The following is a 20,113-nucleotide window of genomic DNA, read 5'->3' on the forward strand; positions in this document are numbered from 1 at the left end:
CTTGCACCCATCAGGTTGATTTCCCAGCTAACTACTGCATCTGACGCTCAGCTTCAAAACCCCTGGTCCAGTAAGAAAGCTGCTTGAAATGACACCGCCTTGCTAGTCCAGTGTTTGCAGAAGGAGGCGGGGCCAGGCCCGATTCTTGAAGGTTCTTAATGACTTGTTTACCACAGCTAATGTGGGGTTTCCTAGGCCACGCCAGGCTGAGGGGAAAACTGGGCTCATCCCCACAGCACAGGCTGTTCCTTTCTGCTCTGCTTTCGTCAGCTCTTCTAGATCGCCAGCACACTCCCGGGACCCACTTCAGTCATTCTGAGGATGGCCGGAGAACGCCGCACCCGTGCTCCAAAACTCCGCGCTCCTTTTGTGGCGTCCTTCTCTTTGGCTCTGGCTCTCAGCTGGGTTGGTTTGCCAATTCCTCCAATAGCTGTGGGGCTTGGGCCACCAAGGCTGACCTAGCTGCTCGCAGAGGAAAGAATCATCTGGTGACTAGTGTCACCTCAGCCTTGGCCCCGATATAACGATGCTATTCGCCTCGTGTCTCTACAGCTGCCTGGCGTCTCCACGCAGTGCAGTGGTTTCAGGTGCTCACATCCACCACTGTGGTGTCTCTGACTAGAGGAAACCCCTTGGTACAAGTATCTCAGTACAGAGCCCTCTCACCTGTTCAAGAGCATGGGTTAGGAAGACACCCCCCACTTCTCTGTACCCTTCTCTTTCTCCATGTCTAGGTCAACTCTAGGTGTGCTTGCTCTCACCAGACTGGTGGGTTCTTTTTGGTTCCTTCCTGTGGTTAGACTCTTAATGCCACCAGAACCTGCCGTCTTAGAGAAGTGCCAGCTTCCTAGAGTGGCTATAGTCTTCAACTGGCCTCATATTTACATGAAAACTTGGCTTCGTAAGTACTGGGGGGTCACAGGACCAGAAGTTATGTCTTGTTTAAATGACAATAACTCTTTCTTATGGTATCAGATCAACACCAAACATTTAGCTACGTGATCTTATTCAGGTCTCTCAGTAACTCTATGTGCTATGTACCCCGACTTCCCCACCAGCAAGGAGAAAACTGTGGCTTAAGAAGTTAAGTAGCTCTACGGTCACACTGCTGTTGTGTTACAGTGCCAGCCTTAGACTCTCCTCGGTTGCTGCTCGGCAGCTCAGACTGGGCTCCTGGGCCGTCTCAACCAGGCCTTCCAGCTCCCCAGGGCCACCTGCCAGCTCTGCTTACATCTCTCCGAGACCCCTCTCCCAAAGGCCACCACGGGGCACAGGTGGGTTGCCAGTCTTCTCTAGCACCGCATTTCCACTTGTCCATCTGCTCTGCACTCTCCGGGAGCTTCCCAGGAGGCTAGGACGGGAGGCATCACCAGCAGTGTTAGTCTCTCGTCTGACCTCATGTCTCTACAGATTTGCTAAGCCCTTGCTCAGATTCATTTCAGGAGCGTATTCCCAGAAAGGCTGTCAGCATCCCGCACGGCATGGTTTAAACTGTGCCTGATCTTGGTGGGCGTTTTAATTGAATAAGGAATTCAAGTCTGGGCTTTAAATGCCATCCAAAAAGAAAAAGTTACTGTCTTTTCAAAACGTCCATTGTAAATTGTACTTAGTACGCCCCCCCCCCCCATGTTTCTTTCTCTGCTTGAACTGGCAAACTGAGCTGAGCAGCGGCAAGTGAGTGGCAGGGATATAGTTTCTTGCTTTCATTCAACATCCTCCTGGCTTTGACCATAACCAAACAAGAAAGACTGCGTGGCTGTCCAGCAGCCTCAAGCCAAAGGCTTGTCGGTCTTGATAATCGGTTTTATTTGAGAGTGAATGGGAGGGAGCAGATATTCTGTTTGTCTACCTTGATTGTTTGACCCAAATATTTGCCATTTGCTTTGCCCCATGCAGGGTAGTGGCTCTGTCAATAGGTGTCTATATGGCGGCCCAGTGCCTCAGTGTCCCCATCCAGATCCAAGATCCCTGAGCATGTTTGAGGTCATTGTTTTGGAGTTACAACACTTATTAGAAATTAGGGAATCAAGAGGGCAGCTGTCTGAATAAAATGAGTCTGCACAACATTTTCACAGTGTAATCACATTATAGAGAGAGATCCCATCATGCACTTGCAGAAGAATTCAATTAAAAAAATAAATTCGACTTATGGCCAACTTTTAAGTGACAATTACTGTTTAATTGAGGCTTGCCCGCGGGCCCGGGTTTCTAAGAACAGTCTCTTGCGTCCTTTTCGGCACAGTCTACAGTGAAACAGAAGTAGGGCCCATTTTAAAGCCAGGGCTTCTCTGGGATGGTCTTTTGGAAACATGCACCAGGAAAAAATGACTGCTTAAAACCACATAAGCATCGTCCAGCTGTTGAGAGCAGCCCAGGCTTTGCACACGCTGATCCCTCCTCCCTCCTGTCTTTGGATCCCAGCTCATTCATTGTTTCTTGAGGGAGCTGTGCCCTGACTTCTTTGACCAAGGCAGTCCCTTGTGTGCTAACACCGTTTGGAGTGTTTTCCATGGAGCTTTCCATCCCCTGGAATCATTATCGTTCATCATCACCACGGTCACCACCAGCCCAGCAATCCAGTGAGACAATGGGCAGGACTGGCACACTCTTCTCAAAGCCAGTGAGTTAAAGGTAGGGGTGGTGGCACCTACCTGCAAGCCCACATCTCTGGAAATGGAGACAGAACGAAAGTTCAAGATCATCACAGGCTACAAACAAAAGGAGTAATTGGAGTTAGCCTATGATCAAGAGGGAATCAAGAGGGAAAGAATGGCAATGCATGGGCCTCTGGTAAGGCCCATTGTTTCATAATGGTACAGGCACATGAACAATCCTTTTCATATGTTCAGTTTAAGAAGCCAGAAGAGAGCCGGGCAGTGGTGGCACACACCTTTAATCCTAGCACTTGGGAAGCAGAGGCAGGTGGATCTCTGTGAGTTTGAGCCCAACCTGGTGGTCTACAAGAGCTAGTTCCAGGACAGGCTCCAAAGCTACAGAGAAAGACTGTCTCAAAAAAAAAAAAAAAAAAAAAAAAAAAGCCAGAAGAGGAAGAGCCATGCCTAACATACCAGAGAGGGTGGCCACCTTAAGGGATGGCTGTCATCAGAGTGGTAAAGACCTTCTCTTCCACTGTCCTAAGGATCTTCTCACTCTTTTGGACTGGACAACCCCACCTCAAGGCCAGGTCATCTTGATTTTGTCATTAAGCCAATTTCTTTTTCCAAGGGAGTGTCCTCTTTCCTCTGATATATGCCGGGAAGAGCCTGTGGTTTTTGTTTGATTCTCATAGCCATGACAAGACCGTCTACCCTAGCGTCCCCACTCCACAGCCGTGATAGTTCTGCTATCTGTGAAATCAGCTGGCTTCCAAATGACCTGAGTTCTCAAAGCTTGATTTCCTGCTTACTCCAGCATTCCCCAGGCTTTAACACAGCCGGCTGGGTGAGCCAGGCCCCTTTTCAAAGCCCCAGGAAGCCGGAGTTGGCTGCCTCCTGCTGGCAGGGAGTTCGTCCCAGCCTTTTGGAATGAACTCTGCCTAAAGGAGAGAGAGAGAGAGAGAGAGAACAAGCAGGGAGGAGAATGGATTATACACAGAGACGGTTTACAATTCTGTCACCTCCCTCACCGTGCAAGGAGAAGCAGGCTGTGTGTATGGTGGTGGGGGGTTGTGAAAAAATAATCATTCACACTAGTTGGTGAGTGTCAGGAAAGTATGCGCTCACACGCATTCCTCTCAAAGTGACAGTCTCCATGCGTTCGGGTTGATCTTTCAACAGTGGCATCAGCCAGGTGGACTCTGCAAGGAATGGTTTGAGCTGCAGACAGAGTTTGATTTAACTTCCTTTTCCCAGCCAAGACTGGCCCCCAAGCTAGGTTTTCTTACGAGGTTGTTTGCTACGTGAAAAGCAAATTCCCAGAGGTTCCCCCAGATTGCCCACATCCTATGCTGGGATGGCTGCTCCACCGCCCGCCCACCCACCCACTAATAAGACATAATGCTGTCCTATTTTTGGTAACAATTAAAGGGCCTCCCGGTGAAAGCAGAACGCTGTTTATTTTCTGTTACATCACTTCACTTGCCTTCGAAGACTGCTCTGCGCTCACTGTTTTCTGTGATGCGAGCCGGCTCTTTTCCTCCAGCAGTTGGCTCGCTCCCATCTCGCAGCACCTCACAGGTCTCTTCCCCCGGCAGTGCTCTGCCTGAGCGAGGAACAGCTCACGAATCAGCTGGAGGTCCCTGTTTTGAAAAAGCAGATACAGAGGCAGAGAAGGGTGGACTCCCGTGTGACCTGTTCCTAGAGCAAGACAATCCGCAGCTGAATTCCAGAAGCCCTGTTCATGTGTGGGGAGATTTTCTCGACTGCATGGAATCAGAAAGAAGCAGAAGGATGGGAAATGCCTACATCCCCCTGAAAAGAATTGCTTATTTCCTATGCCTCTTTTCTGTGGTGTTGCTGACTGAGGGGAAGAAACCAGCGAAGCCAAAATGCCCTGCCGTGTGTACTTGTACCAAAGATAACGCTCTATGCGAGAATGCCAGGTCCATTCCGCGCACCGTTCCTCCTGACCTTATCTCACTGTAAGGCCCGTAAGCATTTTGATATCTAATTTACAATTGAAAAAAAATTCCAGCTGGTGGATTTGGGGGTTTGTATGGATTCTGAGAGGGGGGCATGGAGCGAGAGAGAGAGAGAGAGAGAGAGAGAGAGAGAGAGAGCGATTCCTCTTGCATGCTTGGCCATTTGACAGCACTAAGATTTTGCTGTATTTAAAATTTGGTGATTTCCATAAGCTGCTACCAAGCACGCTTAGCTAGCCCCCACCCTAGACATTATTCTGAGGTACCTGGAGCAGCTGATCTCTCTCTTGCTTCATCTGGGAAGGAAGAGAATCCTACTTTATAAAATACTGTGGAAACAGCAACTGTTGTGATCAATCGGATTAACATAAGGTCTGTTCTCTCTCTGTGTGTGTCTCTTTGTGTGTGTGTCTGTTTGTTTGTGTGTGTGTGTGTTCTGTTTTCTTTCAGATCCTTTGTGAGATCTGGCTTCACTGAAATCTCAGGAGGGAGTTTTTTATTCACACCATCGCTGCAGCTCTTGTGAGAAATCTTTCTATCACGACGCTTTTTAATATGGCATATAGTTGGATAAGCCTTCTCGTAAAATAAGCTGAATATTATTTCTGTTGAATGTGGTGATGCTTCTGAAAAGGGGGAGACTATCAGTGAGGTGGGAGGCAGATGGGGTGGTTTGTAACTTCACACCCACAATGCAGGTTGATTCTCGCATGGGTTAAATTCGCTAACTTGTAACGCCGTCTTCTTTAATGGCTGTTTATGAAGTTGTTGGGATGTCGCCACAAGACTACCAATTTTAATGAAATTGCTTTCATTTTTAACTTGGGAACTTTGGTCATTTTGCGCTGGAGTTCTTGGATTTGTCAATGCAGAGCCCATAACATATGCACTCAAGATGTTGTTTCCTGGGGATCTGGGGCAGCCTGCTCCTCTGTATGATTTACCATGTGGGGAGAACGAGAAGGGGGGAAAACACCATTGGTTCTTTCTAGGTAATTCCTTAAAATACCAGTTCTCCAGAGACTGCTTTCTAATCTCCTCAAATTTACCACCAGTCCCCTCACAGTGAGGGAAAGATGATATTAATACAGCAATACCCCATGCTCTGTGTTTTGAGTTGGCCACAAGGGAACCACATATTCAGTCTATGCCTGAAAATATTCAAAAATAGCCTTGGGCTAGGAAATCAGATCTTTTCACAGGCGTAATGAAATATGGATAATTTGTTCTGATGTGTAATGTTTGGCAATTGGACTCTAGTTCTTAATGGGGTATCACATGAGGGCCAAGGGGTCTTCCATGCCGCAGAATCAATCTTGGGTTGGCAGAGAGACACTTCCAAGGTAGAGTCAGCTGTCGATACACTGAATTTGAGGTACCGTAACTGTGCAGGCTTTGGTTTATTTGCTTTCTGAATTTGTATTTGTTTCCCCGCTTAGCCATTTTGTTGAGCTCATTTATACTAGGCAAACAGTGTAAATTTGAAATCTGAGAATCCTGGGTTCAAATTTCATGCAACTAATCTCAGCCCACCATTCTTTGGAACTTTTATGTAGTCTTGTACAGACTGAATGTGCTTCCTTAGCTACAAAATGGAAGTTGTAAGACATATTTTGAAGAGCTGTAATCAGAGAGAAATTTAAGTATATAAAACTTTTTTTTTATTATTTTTAAGAAAGGGTCTCACATAATTCATGCCAACTTTGACTGGCTGGCCGTCAGCTGCTGCTCTTCCGCCCTCCACTTCCCCACTGCCAGGGATCTAAGGTGTGAACCACCACACGCAGCTTTACATCAAGCTCAAGACGTGGTATATTGGATGTGGCAAAGTCGTACGTGTTTTATAAGGGCTACAGCTTTAAATTTTTACATCAAGATAAAATGCTAACAGTTCCTTCATATCTCGTGTGGTCTGCAGGAAATCCCAACACTGGCCTGACTGTTCCATTACCTCTACAAACTTGTCGGGTGTTTTGACATTATATAACAAGTTTCATTAATGTCCTTTCCCTGGCTAGTGCCTTTGAGCGATTGCCATTTAACTACTGAGTTCCTATGGGTTTATCTGTTTGATTAAAGGAAGTGTTAACATGTGAAAGAAAAGAATTTTAAGAGTTTTTTTTTTCTTTTTAAGACACAGAGGGGCAATGTCTATAGTCTGTGCTGATTCTGAGAAAGTGATCAGCTCTGCTTATGTTGTTTATTGGTCACATAAATAAATGTTTGTTTGTTTTTAACGTGCTCAGGCACCTGCCTCTTCCTAGAATAGTCCACTAGATCAGCCCTTAAATTCCCAGCATTCTCAGTCACCCCAGTGTCTGTCACTCTGACACTAGGTAGACATTAGCTGGACATTGGGAGCCTGGACTACACTCTACTTTGTTTTCACTGGGTGGACCCAGCCACACTGAGCACAGATGCTGGGCAGTCATGGAAATAGTTACCGGCTGCTGTGGGGTAATGTGATTTCACCTATTTAGAATCACAGAGGGAAGCCAGGGGACTGGTTTTAAATAGCCCACACCGAGTGTGTGCCATGCTCCTCTGTCCCATGCTCTGAGTTCCTATGGAACATTCCAGCCTTTCTTTCTAAAAGCAGTTCAGGTTTCAGAAATAACAAAGGAGCTGGTAGCTCTGTCCTGTATGTCCTCAGTTACCTCATTTTAGCTGACCTCAACGGGGCAGATTTGGCCACACTGGCCTTATGCGAAACCATCAAAAGTCAAAGTCTGTCCATAAGCTCTAGGACCCTGTTTCTAAGGACCGTTTCCTGTGCAACCTGCTCGTTGTCTCAAGAACAGGCCAAATGAAATCATTTTACCGAGTAAAGGAATAAATGGCTCTGGTGTGCCTTGACCGCAGACAGAAGGTGTCTTGTGGATAGTGCTGCCCTGTGCCCTGAGAACCCTACCTGCTACGAACACGCCATTGGAACAGGGAGACCACAGGGCCACCAGCATCACGAGGGGTTGACAATGAATTCTAGGCCATGGATCTCTAGATGAATCATATATATGTCTGCGAAGAAAAATTTTAGAACCAATTCTGTTTGATCTTTGTTGAAGGCAGTTGGTTTCTCTGCTGTTTGAATAGAACAAGAGATGCCTGGTTCCGGCGAGGTGTGGTAACGCACCCCTTCAATCCTAGTAGTGCTCGAGAGGGCTGAGACAGGAGGATCCAGAGTTTGAGGCCATCCCGGATACACAGAGAGACCCTCTAAAAAAGAAGGGTGTCTGTGATGTGGATCCCTAGCACCCACCATAATAATCTGATTGTGCGCTCATGGCCCCCCATGCTTCTTCAGACCTTCCATAAGAGGGATGATGAAAATTTCTTTTTAAAATGTCACCCTCGGGTGCTTCGAGAAACAAATGAGGTACCCCAACTTCTATGTAGTATTTGGGGTAAATATGCTGGTAAATTGTGGCTGGCTATGCAGTAAGCTGTGCTGGAGGAGAAGAAAATAAAAGCCACACTCTGCTAGGGAGGAGAGAGAAATTAAAATGAGCCAATAAAAATTTATCAGATAAGTTGTACAAAACATTCTTTTTAAATATCCTTTCTGGGGAAAAAGGTTCCTCAGCAACTGTCATTTTCTTCATGTTTTTCACAGGGCCAGTTTTGAAGCATAACCAATGAGCATGATTGTGTGCTCCCGGTAGCTCTCAGTGCTGAAGTGGTACTTTTAGTGAACGCAATTTGGAGAAATGTGTTTTCACACATTACGGTCCTGTTCCTTCCCAGCTATAGGCTGAAATCCCCAGTGATCAAGACTCATGATGGGAGACTAAGAGAATAAAATGTGGCCAGGCTGCTATTTGTTTATGACGTTTTAATGAATTAAGGCCCTTCAACTCCTAAGACACTCCTATTTTCTGGCAATGAATTCCAGAAATACAGAACAGCAGCAGCAACAACAACAAAAACTGTACAAATTCAATAAGGCCAGAAAAAAATAGCCAATTTTTTTCCCCGATGAAATTTAGTCTTGGGTAGAACACATAATTTACCTTGATATAGATAAAAATAGTTTTTCTGTTTTTTAAAATTATTTAAATTTAACAAAATTATTCCACAGTTGCACCTGGATACATAGTCCATAAGAAATCAAAAACTCAAAACAAATAGAAAAGCAAATATCGTGAACAAGAAATAAGCCTGTTCTTATCACGGTTCATGAGGCAAATACCCATGGGAGCTCTGGCTCTTTAAAGCCGCTGGGTTCTCTACTATAGGTAATGAGAACAAAATGTGGCAATACTCAAGCTAGGCCAGTCAGCTTCAAGGGTGTGAGGACACTTTCCTAGCTGGTTACATGTGGATGAATATGTCTTGTCTGGGTCCAGCAGGTGCCATTGATGCAGCTCTGTCTACGAAGCTCCCCTACCTAACTCTACATTTCCATGATGTCTTTAGCTTTTTAACAAAATTTTCTTCCTTCCTTCCTTCCTTCCTTCCTTCCTTCCTTCCTTCCTTCCTTCCTTCCTTCCTTCCTTCCTTCCTTCCTTCCTTCCTTTTTTTGAGACATTATCTTATGTATTCCTGGCTCTTCAGTCTAGCAAGGATGATCTTGAACTCCTGATCCTCCTGCCTCCACTTCCCAAGTATGGGGATTAAAGGCATTTGTTGTCACACCCTGCCACCCCCACCCCCACACCACTACACTGGGTCACAACACTCTGTTACCCTGTGGTGCTGGGAATCAAACCTAGGGCTTCATGCACGCTCTGAAAGCATTCTACCAACTAAATGACTACACCCCAGCCCCATGAGCTGATTTTCCGTCGGTGCAAACCGCTTCTGTGGGAGGGCATGCTTTCATTGAAAAGCACATTTTACCCTTCCAGTTACTCAGGCCAGAAGCCTGACGGTGACCTGCCCCTCCTCCCTTGATGCCCACTTTCACCTGGGAAGTCCCCCTGTGAGAAACCCCAACCCTAGAACCTGCCTCTTCCTCTTCACACAGACTTTTCCTGCCTAGGGACTTCCAGGCTTCTGCAGCACTGCCCCCACCCCCAGCTTTCCATCAGAGTCCTCGCCATTAGTGTTACCTTCTTTGCAACAATAGCTCTCATTGTGCCACCCAAGTGCTTGGAAGCTTTTAAGGGTTCCTAGGAAGGGAGAAAAACAAAGTGTCTGAGCTGGTGTTAATAGCACTTGGCTCTTTCCTGTTGTTCTGGACTGTCGGTCACAACACTGACCCTAGCCTCTCCCTCACCATATACACCAGGGACTACCACGCGAGAGAATGAGGAGTCTCCGTCCTAGCCTGGTTTCTCATGTTCTGGATGCTTCTAATACTGACTGAAGTTACTTAGTTGTGCTTATACCTAGTCCGTGACTGACATCCAGGGTGGGCAGTGAGCCATGCTTAGGGAAGAGTCTTGGCACTATAGAAGGCCAAACTTTGCTTCCTAAGTATTTGTTGATGCCAATCCCCATAGCCACAGACCTCCAGTGAAGCATTTTGTTTTCGGACCTTGGTCATGTTTTCAGCCTTTCTAAAGTTTTATATACCCCAATTTCACATAAATTAATAGAGTACCAGGAAATGGTAGGTCACTGGCAAGTGACCTAAAAACTCCCCCCCCCTCCACCCACACACTACTAATGCGAAGAGATCTTCAAAGTTCTTCTAGAGAGACTGCCAGCATTTCAGAGACAAAGCATCTAGCCTCTCTGAGACCCCTTTGTCTTTAGCCTCCTTTTGTCCCCCCATTTTGCTTCCCATTTAGCTTCCTGGGTTCTTCGCTTGCCTGCAGGTGCCAACGTTTCTCTCTTCCGGGAAGGGTAAATAGCCCATTTACCCTGTCCAGAGGGACACCCAAACGGACGCAGCAGAGATGCATTATTAAGATGAGAAAATCATGAACACATAATTTTCTAGCTTATTTGTAACTGCTTAGTGAAAAATCAGTGTTTATTGGCGACCGGGGGGCCGGGGGAGATGAGTATTTATTGTGTAGCTGTAAGCAGGAACAAAGCCAGAGCAGGAGGTTCTCACTGGAGTAAATGGGTTTGGGGATCCTACCGTCCAGCAGGTTCAAGGCTGGACATTGTGAGGGGCACAAATGGGATTGGCACGCAAGGTCACCTTGATCGTCTGTGATCAGAACCATGTTGCATGCACGGTCACCCTGATCATCTGCGATCGGAGCCATGTTTGGCATTGGTGGTGACGGTGGTGCCAGCTAGTTGGAGATGCTAACATGAGCAGTGGTACTGTTGCAGGGGCTTCTCTGTGGGAGCCACGAAGTTGCCCCTGCTTTCCTGGTGTGCTGGCAATGAGGCAAGCATTGGTAGCTTTGTGGTCAGATTCTCTTGAGTACCAGTTCCCTCTTCGATGCTTACTAGTTGTATGATTTGGAGTAAACAGCAAGGCATTGATATTATGAGTATGAAATGTGTAATATGCAATAGAACCTATTGAATTGGGTAGCAGTAGGGATTAAAATCAGCAAAACCTGGCTTTCTGACCGTAGTTGGTTCTTATTTTGAACCTATCGTAGCCTCCCGCTACAATCCTGTTGTATCATCTCAGTCAATCTACAACCCCAGCTTTAAGATTCTGTGGTACTATGCACAGGTCTCTCTCAGGACGTGCTGAGAAATCTTGCCTTGAATTTCTTTTAAATAAGAAATGCATGTTGTTTATTTATAAAAAATGTCTAACCTTCTTACTTCTTCCTCATGAATAAATAAGCAGAACCACAGTTTGTAAAACATGTCCCATTTTTGCTTAAAATAGTGAATCTGAGCTCTTCCTCAGATGAGTGCCCCAAAAGTAGGGTGCAAAGAGGTCTAAACTAGGATTTAGGACACGGAGTCTAAAGTCCACTTTGACCATAAATGGACGGTGTCACATTGGGTAGAGCACACAATGTTGCCGGGCCTCAGGTTTCATAAGCATAAAACACCAACGAAAACATAAGTTATGGCTTTAAAACTCAAATGCTATTTGGGGTGATGAGATAAACGAAGAAAGCCCTTGGGTATGAGACAATAGAAAGCAGTAGGGGCAGGCAAGCCAGAGAAGATATGACTTACTTAAAAGTGACATCCTTGTCTCTCACGGATTATTGCTAATGGCAATGCGGTTCATGAACATGTAGTCATTATCCTCCTAACCTTTAGAGAAAAGCAGATTCTAAACAGGACAAGGACAAAACAGAGCATGAGTTGGCATTTAGGGGGCTTTGTGGTAATAATACCTTAGCTTCATCCAATCTTCAAATTCTATTCTGTTCTGTGGGGCTGGAGAGATGGTTCAGTGGTTAAGGCGACTTGCTCTTGCAGAAGACCCAGGTTCAGTTCCCAGCTCCCATACCTTTTGTCCACAGCCACTTACAACTCCAGTTCTAGGGGCTCCAAGACCTTCCTATGACCTCTGTGGGCAATGCATACACATGGTGGACCTACATACTCGTCCACACAAAATAAATGCATCTAATAAAGATAAAAATTCAAATACAATTAAAAAAATCTATTATACTGTAATCGATGAACAATTTATAATATCATAGAAAGTCACTTTGTTAAAGTAACAATTAATTATTATATCAGTTCTCACAAACCAGCAAATTAGATTGGTAATTAAAAGAACTCTTGATATAGACTTGTCTTTATAGTTATTGCTAAAAGTACTAATGTATTGATTTCATGACACCCCGGGTTCAGTCCCCAGTATCTATACCAAAAATAAGTCAAAATAAGTGATATAATTCCCTATCCTCTAAATAGTGAAATGGGACTGGGCCTTCTGTGTGGGTTGAAAAGAAACAGTATTTTAGTGTCTCTCTCATGGGTCTAAGATCAGGAAGGAATTGCTGGATCCACTTACACAGTGAGATGGCGGGTGTTTGCCTATGTAAAGTGCAATGAGAAAGCAATGCGCGGGGCCGCCAAGATGCCTCACTCTGTAAGTGCTCGTCACTCAAGCATGAAGGTCTGAGTCTAAGCCCCAGCAACCAGTAAAAGTTCTAGGCATGGTGGCTCATACCTGTGTTGGGAAGGAAGAGGGGGGGATCCTGGGAATTTGCTGGCCAGCTAATCTTTTTGAATTAGTGAGCCCCGGATTCAGTGTAAAACCCTGTCTCAAAAGCAAAGGAGGGGAACAATAGGGAAGACACCCAATATTAACCCCTGGCCTCTATACACACACACATACACACACTCACACACACACACACACTGATGCACACACACATATACACACTCATGTGTACACACTAATGCACAATGCTCATGCACATATACACACTTGTACAGACACTCATGCATACACATACACATAATCATGCACAAACACACACACACTCATGTACACACATACACATACACACATATACACACTCATGCACACACATATACACACATTCAATCACTCGTGCATACACATACTCATGTGCATACACACATACACACACTAGTATACTCACATGCACACACTCATACACATATATACACACTCATACATACACACTCATGCACACACACTCACACACATATATACATACACACACTCATGCTCACACATACACACACTCATGCACACACACATCTACAAACATTCAATGACACACACTCATGCACACACACTCATGCACACACATACACTCACGCATACATCCATATACACTTTGTGAAAAAAGAATCAGATGAATCTCTAAAACATAGATCCAAAAATCCATAAGAACAAACAGATTTATCCCATGCTTCCACAGCTAAGTATCTCTGCTCTTCTTTAAGAGGCCTCACTGGAGGTTTACAAGCCACACAATAAAACCAGTTAAGTTTTGACTAGAGACTTTTACATTGCCTGGTGCTGCTCACTCTGTATTTCAATTTTTATCTCATCATCATGACCTTCCCAAGTGCACAGAATTCTCTCTGGAGGAAGTACCGAGCACAGAGCGAGTGTAAGCCCAGGTAGCCTCTCACTGTCTGTTGAACCCCAATAGGCTGCGGAAACCTTCGCCCTTACTGTTAACCACTTCTGTTTACTTCCTTCTGACAGGAATAATCTCGGGCAGGTTTGACTTTGCGTAGCTTTGTTCCCCAAACCAAACCCCCTCTCAAAGGGTCAACCTCTGCCATTAACAAGGTTATTCAGGGGAAATGTGCCCCGATTCCTGGGGACAATGACGGCAAAGGAGTTCCAAATGCTCTCTGAAAGAGCAGCAGCATCGCTGGCAAGGCCTTCCTAGTTTGCCTAGGTTTCCGCCCTCATTTGTATGTTTAAGCTCTGGTCTCCCTGCTTGAAAGGAGAGGCAGGCAAGCTGACAGGAAAAGAAAGAAAACAGTAAAAGAAAAGGCTCTTCTTTCCTTCGGCGCTCCATCCTAATGCAGTGTTCTCCAAGCCTGTGGCCAGGGGAACCGTTATTCTGCCAGGAGAGGGTTGGATGCTCCAGTGAGGACAACTGCATCTCCATCCCTGATTGGCTGCTCACAATGCACCTTGACTTAGAGAAGACTCTGTACTTACAGTTGTTCTATTCTTCTCAACCTCCCCCTAGAACACGGGTTTTATGGACCGTCTCTTGAAAATGTCCAGACACAAAACTCAATTATTAGCTTACTTATTTAGATCTCACTTTGTTCTGAAGAGTCATGGTGGCAAACCATGGATGGGTCACGTCTATCATTCTAAAGGAGAAATGAAGCCATCTGGTCCATAAGGGGATGACTCAAAACGGTTTTGTTAGAGTCGTGCCTCACCACCAGCCTATCCACCTGGTCAAGCAGCTTGGCATATGTCTGTCTCTTCCTTAGGGAACCTCCAAGTCGATGGTCTAGCTCATCTACTTGGAAATGACTTGCAGCTCAATCGTCAAGCGAAAGGCTCCGTAGCTTGGTTGCACTCTCACTGTATTGTTGCTTTTAACAGAAGTGAGTTTTGTCATTATTGCTTACTTTGTCACTGAGCCAAAGCTGCCCTGGATACATTCCATGGGAGACTCAGTTTGTGTAGATTTCAGTGATTGACAGGTCCTGCTACCAATGAGGTCGGGAACTTGCATGTTTAATTTCCCTTTGAAGAGGCTCTACTTAAAGAAAGGACTTGCAGAACTAAAAACCCAGATGAGGTTCTTCAACCCACTCTACTAAGCTCAGCTGCCATTTCTTCTCTGTGTGACCCTCCCAGTACCTGGAAGTTCTTATGCAGCCTGGGAAATATTGGTCAGCTGTTCCAGTTTATGGCTACTGGGCAGAGCTGGTAGGACCAAGGTGAGGAAGCTAGCTGTGCTCATGGACGTTAACCAGTCCCAGCAGGACAATCATGCAGGAATTGCAGAATTGTGCCTATACCATTTGCAAGATTTAAATTATTTTACTCCCTCTCACCTCGGTTTTCTTTATGTTTTAAGTGGAGACTATAAAACCCACATCGCCGCATGCATTTGAGAATAAAAGAGACGTTGAGCTGCTGAAGATGAGGTCTGGTACAGATCCGACTTTAGATAAAATTTAAATCACTCCTTGGTGTTCCTGGGAGCTAGATAATGACATCCTATAAACACAGGGAGAGGGAGCGGCTGTGCCAGTTTCTAGAAAGAACGCATTTTGAATATACTGAGATGAGAGTTAGTGAACTATATCATAAAGGGGTGGGCATGTGCGCAGGGAACTCTTACAGATTTGAAATCTATATTCTAATCCCGGCCCACTAGTGACAAAAAAGAAATACAGCTTGATCACATTGCTTAACCTCTGGCAGCTTCAGTTTCTTCACCTGTCTAAGGTGGTATTAGAGTTTATGTCTTTAGAGCACACACACACACACACACACACACACACACACACACACACCTTTTGGCAGACGACTTAAGGATCAGCTGAATTACATTGAAAATATTTTTCAAGGGTGAGAGTCAAAAATAACTGTCAAACAATGTGCTCTTCGTCACTGCTTCCCACTTGAGCGCTCCTCTGTCTGAAGAGCATATTTTAAAATATTCTAATGTAAAGTATTCACATGGCACACGCACTCAGAACAGGGGCCCTTAGCTGATGTGAATCACCAGCCTATTGTTAATTCTTCTTCCGTCAGCCCTGCTCTTTTTGGGTCATGAACGTTACCAACAACCAGAGCGTCTGAGTTGGTTAAGCGAGGCTCTAAAGGCTTTGACAAGTCCCGCCAGCAGTGCTGCCACAGCCCCCAACAGCTGGAACGGATGCAGCTTGTTCTCCTTAGTGCATAGATAGTACACATACGCCTCGACCCATAGGAACCTGAATATGTACTGTGCGTTTTCATACACTGCCCGTGGACCCCCTGATAGCTTGGACCACACCACCAGTCTTATCTGGCAAGGATAAGACTTTCCTGAAACTGAGTTTCTCCCATCCCTGTTTTCTTTGTGTAGCTGCTCCCTGGCAGAAGCCCCAGAGACAATGCTCATCTGCATTCTCTCCCAGGATTCTGTAGGCTCATCCAGGGAGTCCTTTTGTTATTATAATTCTCATTTTTAACAGAGCGCAAGCATATTCATTCTTAATTTGTTAACATGCAATAAGTGGCAGAAACACGCTTTGAAGTCTGATTCCGTATCCATATCCAGGTGGCAACCAGATGCCACCGCTGGCCCTTCTCTCCTTCGTCCATTACAGGAGAGGGATGGGTGAGGAAAGTCTTTTTCTCCTCTGTTGCCAGGAGAACCTGTTCTAGGTAAAAGTGGGGGCGAGCCTTTCAGGGGCCCGTGACAGTTCTGACGGCAGTCAAGATGTTCAGGCGGTACAGAGGTTCTGAGTGAGTATCATTGGGTCAGGGGTCTCGGGACAGGACCAAGTGAGCAGCCTGACTTGGGACAATGAGATTTTCTCAGAGGCATGGCACTCGCCCTGTTTTGCCATCTGCAGACAGACCTCCATCCCAGCTTATGTGCCTATAATGTCACAAACCTAGACTCACATGTCTTTAGAATTAATTGTAACCCCTGAAACTATCTCATCCAGTCCCTTCCTTTAATAAGACAGAGAACTGGAATGCATTGGGATACACAGACGATTTATGGCCAAATGGGAAATCAAGATGTAAGCTTGGTCCTTCTGTGGTGTTCCTTTCTTGGCCTTTGGAAGAAGAAACCAGGGCAAGAAGCCACTTCTGGACTCTTTGTGCCTGCCCTGTCCTCTCTCTGAATGGACCTTTGTCTCTGCAGTGTCAGCTGCTCCTAGGGCAGCCTTAGCCTTGAATGCCGACAGCCAGACCTTGCTTCTCAGACCCCCTGCCCCTCGTTCACTTCTCGGCTGCTGACCACAGGTTCTATTTAATCTAAGATCCCTGGTGACTACGTTGCCTAGTCTTTTGAAAGCTGATCTTAGCTTTCATCCGACTGGGACCCCAGCCACCACCAACATTATGGCCACGGCACTAAAGTGTTTTGTTGATGAAGAGCTGTGCCTTGCTCCATACACAGCCATACAGAGGCAAATGGAAGAAAGGACTGCAGGGTGGGGTCAGTCCTTAGTACATCAAGTCATGTCCTCTCGCCAAAGTGTATATTGTCAGTTAAATTTATGAAAGCTTGTTTTTAAAAAGGCAGTTTCAAAAATGTTATTCTAAGTTGGGCATGGTAGTACACACTTTTAATCACAATATTCAGGATGCCGGGACAGATGGATTTTTGTGAGTTCCAGGCCCGCCAGGGTTATATACTGGGAACTTGTCTTGAAAGAAAGATAGGAGAAAGGAAATAAAAGAGAAGAATAGAATAAAGAACGAGAAAGGAAAGAAAGCATTCTTGTAAATAATGGTTAAGTAAAATATGTAATCTAAAGCTTGTTACTAACCAAAACTTGCTTGATATTTTACACAGTGGTGAAGTCATATGTCTATATGTTTTCATGTTTATAGAGAAAGGATAAAAATATGATTGAGTGTTAAATTCAGTAGATACCAGAGGGAAATAAAATAAGTAATAATGAAAAAATAAAATAATTTTTATATTAAGAAACAGTGGGTATAATACATAAGTCCAAAATTCACTTTCCAATAGTGAAAGCTAGGAAAATGGCAGCCCTTTGGAAAGAACGACAGTCACAAGGTAGAGGTCGTTTAATTATTAACAGAAAACAGAATGTTTAGGAAAGAGCCAAGGGAAGGATCCACTTTACATTATACATGGGACTAAGTCCCAAGTGAATTAAGAAGTCATTTTTCATAGGGAAAAAGTGATAAATAAATGTTAGTGAAGAGATGATGAAATAGGCCTGTACTCCAGAGTTGAATATGTGATTGGCAAAGCTGGCATAAAAACTAGGGACTTAAAAACATCCTACATCCAGTGGAAATCTACTCCTAGTCCATCTAGGGAAAGAGACAGGAAAAGTGTTTGTATCCAAAGGGAGTGTGCAGTTAAAAACTGGAATTTTCATTAGACAATTACAATATAGCATGCCGCAATATGAAATTCCAGTCATCCATTAAACTATATTAAGTTGGGGTGCTGTGCACACCTGTAATCCTAGCACTTGGGAGGCTCTCTTTCCTTTCCCTCCAGCCCCCAACCCCCACCCCAGTTTACCCAGGAGATCTTTTCTACTTTCCCCTCCTAGGGAAATCCATGCATCCCTCTTTGGGCCCTCCTTGTTATCTAGCCTCTTTGGGGCTGTGGACTGTGGGCTGGTTATTCTCTACTTTATTTCTAATATCCACCTATGGCTGAGTACATCTCATACCATGTTTGTCTATCTGGGTCTGGGTTACCTCACTCAGAATCATTTTTTTTTTTTTTTTAGTTCCATCCACTTACCTGCAAATTTCATGAGGTCATTGTTTTGATAGCTGAGTAGTACTCCATTGTGTAAATGTGCCACATTTTCCCTATCCATTCTTCAGTTGAGGGGCATTGTTTCCAGGTTGAGGCTAAGACAAATAATGCTGCTATGATATAGTTGAGCAAGTGTCCTTTTGGTATGAGTGTGCATCCTTTCGGTATATACCTAAACATGTATAGCTGGATCTTGAGGTAGATTGATTCCCAATTTTCTAAGAAACTGCCATATCGATTTCCAAAGTGGCTGTACAATTTTGCACTTCCAGCTGCTATTGGACAATGCTCTGTGCCCTATCACTTGTTTTTTAAAATAATCGCTGATTGGCCAGTAGCCAGGCAGGAAGTATAGGCGGGGTGATGAGGCAGAAAATAGAGGCAGGGCAACAGGAATTCTGGGAAGAGGAAAGTTTCAGTCTGCAGTCATCACCCAGACACAGAGGAAGCCAGACACAGATGTGACTGCCTCGCCAAAAAAGGGTACCAAGCCACATTGCTAAGACTGGCAAGAATTTTGGGCTAATATAAGTTAGTTATAAGAGTTAATAAAAAGCCTGAGATACTAGGCCAAACAGTTTATAATTAATGTAGACCTCTGTGTGATTTCTTTGGGACTAAACAGATGTGGGACCTGATGGGACAGAAACCTCTCTCAATACCCAGCAGCAGTGGAGAAGTGTTCCCCTTACTCCACATCCTCTCCATCATAAGCTGTCACCAGTGTTTTTGACCTTAGCCATTCTGTCAGATGCAATATGGTATCTCAGAGTCTTTTTGATTTGCATTTCCTTTATGACTAAGGATGGTGAGCAATTATTAAGTGTCTTTTGGTCATTTGAGATTCTTCTGTTGAGAATTCTCTGTTTAGATCTGTACTCCATTTTTAAATTGGATTATTTGGTATTTTGAGGTTTAGTTTCTTTAGTTCTTTATATATTTTGGATATCATCCTCTTGTCAGATAGGGGATGGGTGAGGGATCTTTTCCCACTCTGGAGGCTGCCATTTTGTCTTATTGACAGGTGTTATTCACTTTGCAAAAGTTTTTCAGTTTCAGGAGGTCCCATTTATTAATTGTTGCTCCCACTGTCTGTGCTACTGGTCTTATATTTAGGAAGTGGTCTCCTGTGTCCATGCATTCAAGGCTACTTCCCACTTTCTCATCAATCAGGTTCAGTGTAACTGGATTTATGTTGAGGTCTTTGATCCACTTTGACTTGATTTTTGTGCAGGGAGATAGATATGAATCTATTGCATTTTTTTACATGACATCCAGTTATGCCAGCACCATGTGTTGAAGAAGCTTTCTTTTTTCTAATTATATAATTTTGGCTTCTTTGTTAAAAATCAGGTATTCATAGGTGTGTGAATTTATGTCAGCATCTTTAATTCAATTCCATTGATCCATGTGTCTGTTTTTATGCCAATAACAATCTGCTTTTATTACTATGGCTCTATAGTAGAGTTTGAAGTCAGGGACAGTGACGCCTCTATAAGTTCCTGTTTTGTACAGGATCGTTTCAGATATCCTCAGTTTTTTTGTTTTTTCCATATGAATTTGAGTATTGTTCTTTCAAGTTCTGTGAAGAATTGTGTTGGGATTTTGATGGGAATTGCCTTGAGTCTGTAGATTACTTTTGGTGGGATTGCCATTATTACTAGGCATAACCCTACCTATCAATGAACATGGAAGATCTTTCCATTTTCTGCTATCTTTTCTTCAAAATTTCTTTCTTTAAAGACTTAAAGTTCTTGTCATACAG

At 44.5% G+C, this 20,113-nt stretch overlaps 1 protein-coding gene across 1 annotated transcript in view; it reads left to right on the forward strand.

Annotated features, from left to right (window-relative positions):
• Window positions 1–4,087: 4,087 nt before the first annotated feature.
• Lgi1 (leucine rich glioma inactivated 1) overlaps window positions 4,088–20,113 on the forward strand; it is a 40,155-nt gene continuing 24,129 nt past the window's right edge. Inside the window, exons 1-2 of the mRNA XM_050159418.1 lie at window positions 4,088–4,579; window positions 5,030–5,101. Coding sequence (XP_050015375.1) covers window positions 4,116–4,579; window positions 5,030–5,101 — 536 coding nt within the window. The 5' untranslated portion in view covers window positions 4,088–4,115. The remainder of the gene's footprint in view (window positions 4,580–5,029; window positions 5,102–20,113) is intronic.

This window comes from Alexandromys fortis, unplaced genomic scaffold (assembly GCF_014885135.2).
Source record: "Alexandromys fortis isolate MF-2015 unplaced genomic scaffold, M_Fortis_MF-2015_v1.1 scaffold_10, whole genome shotgun sequence".
In the NCBI taxonomy this organism is placed as follows: Eukaryota; Metazoa; Chordata; class Mammalia; order Rodentia; family Cricetidae; genus Alexandromys; species Alexandromys fortis.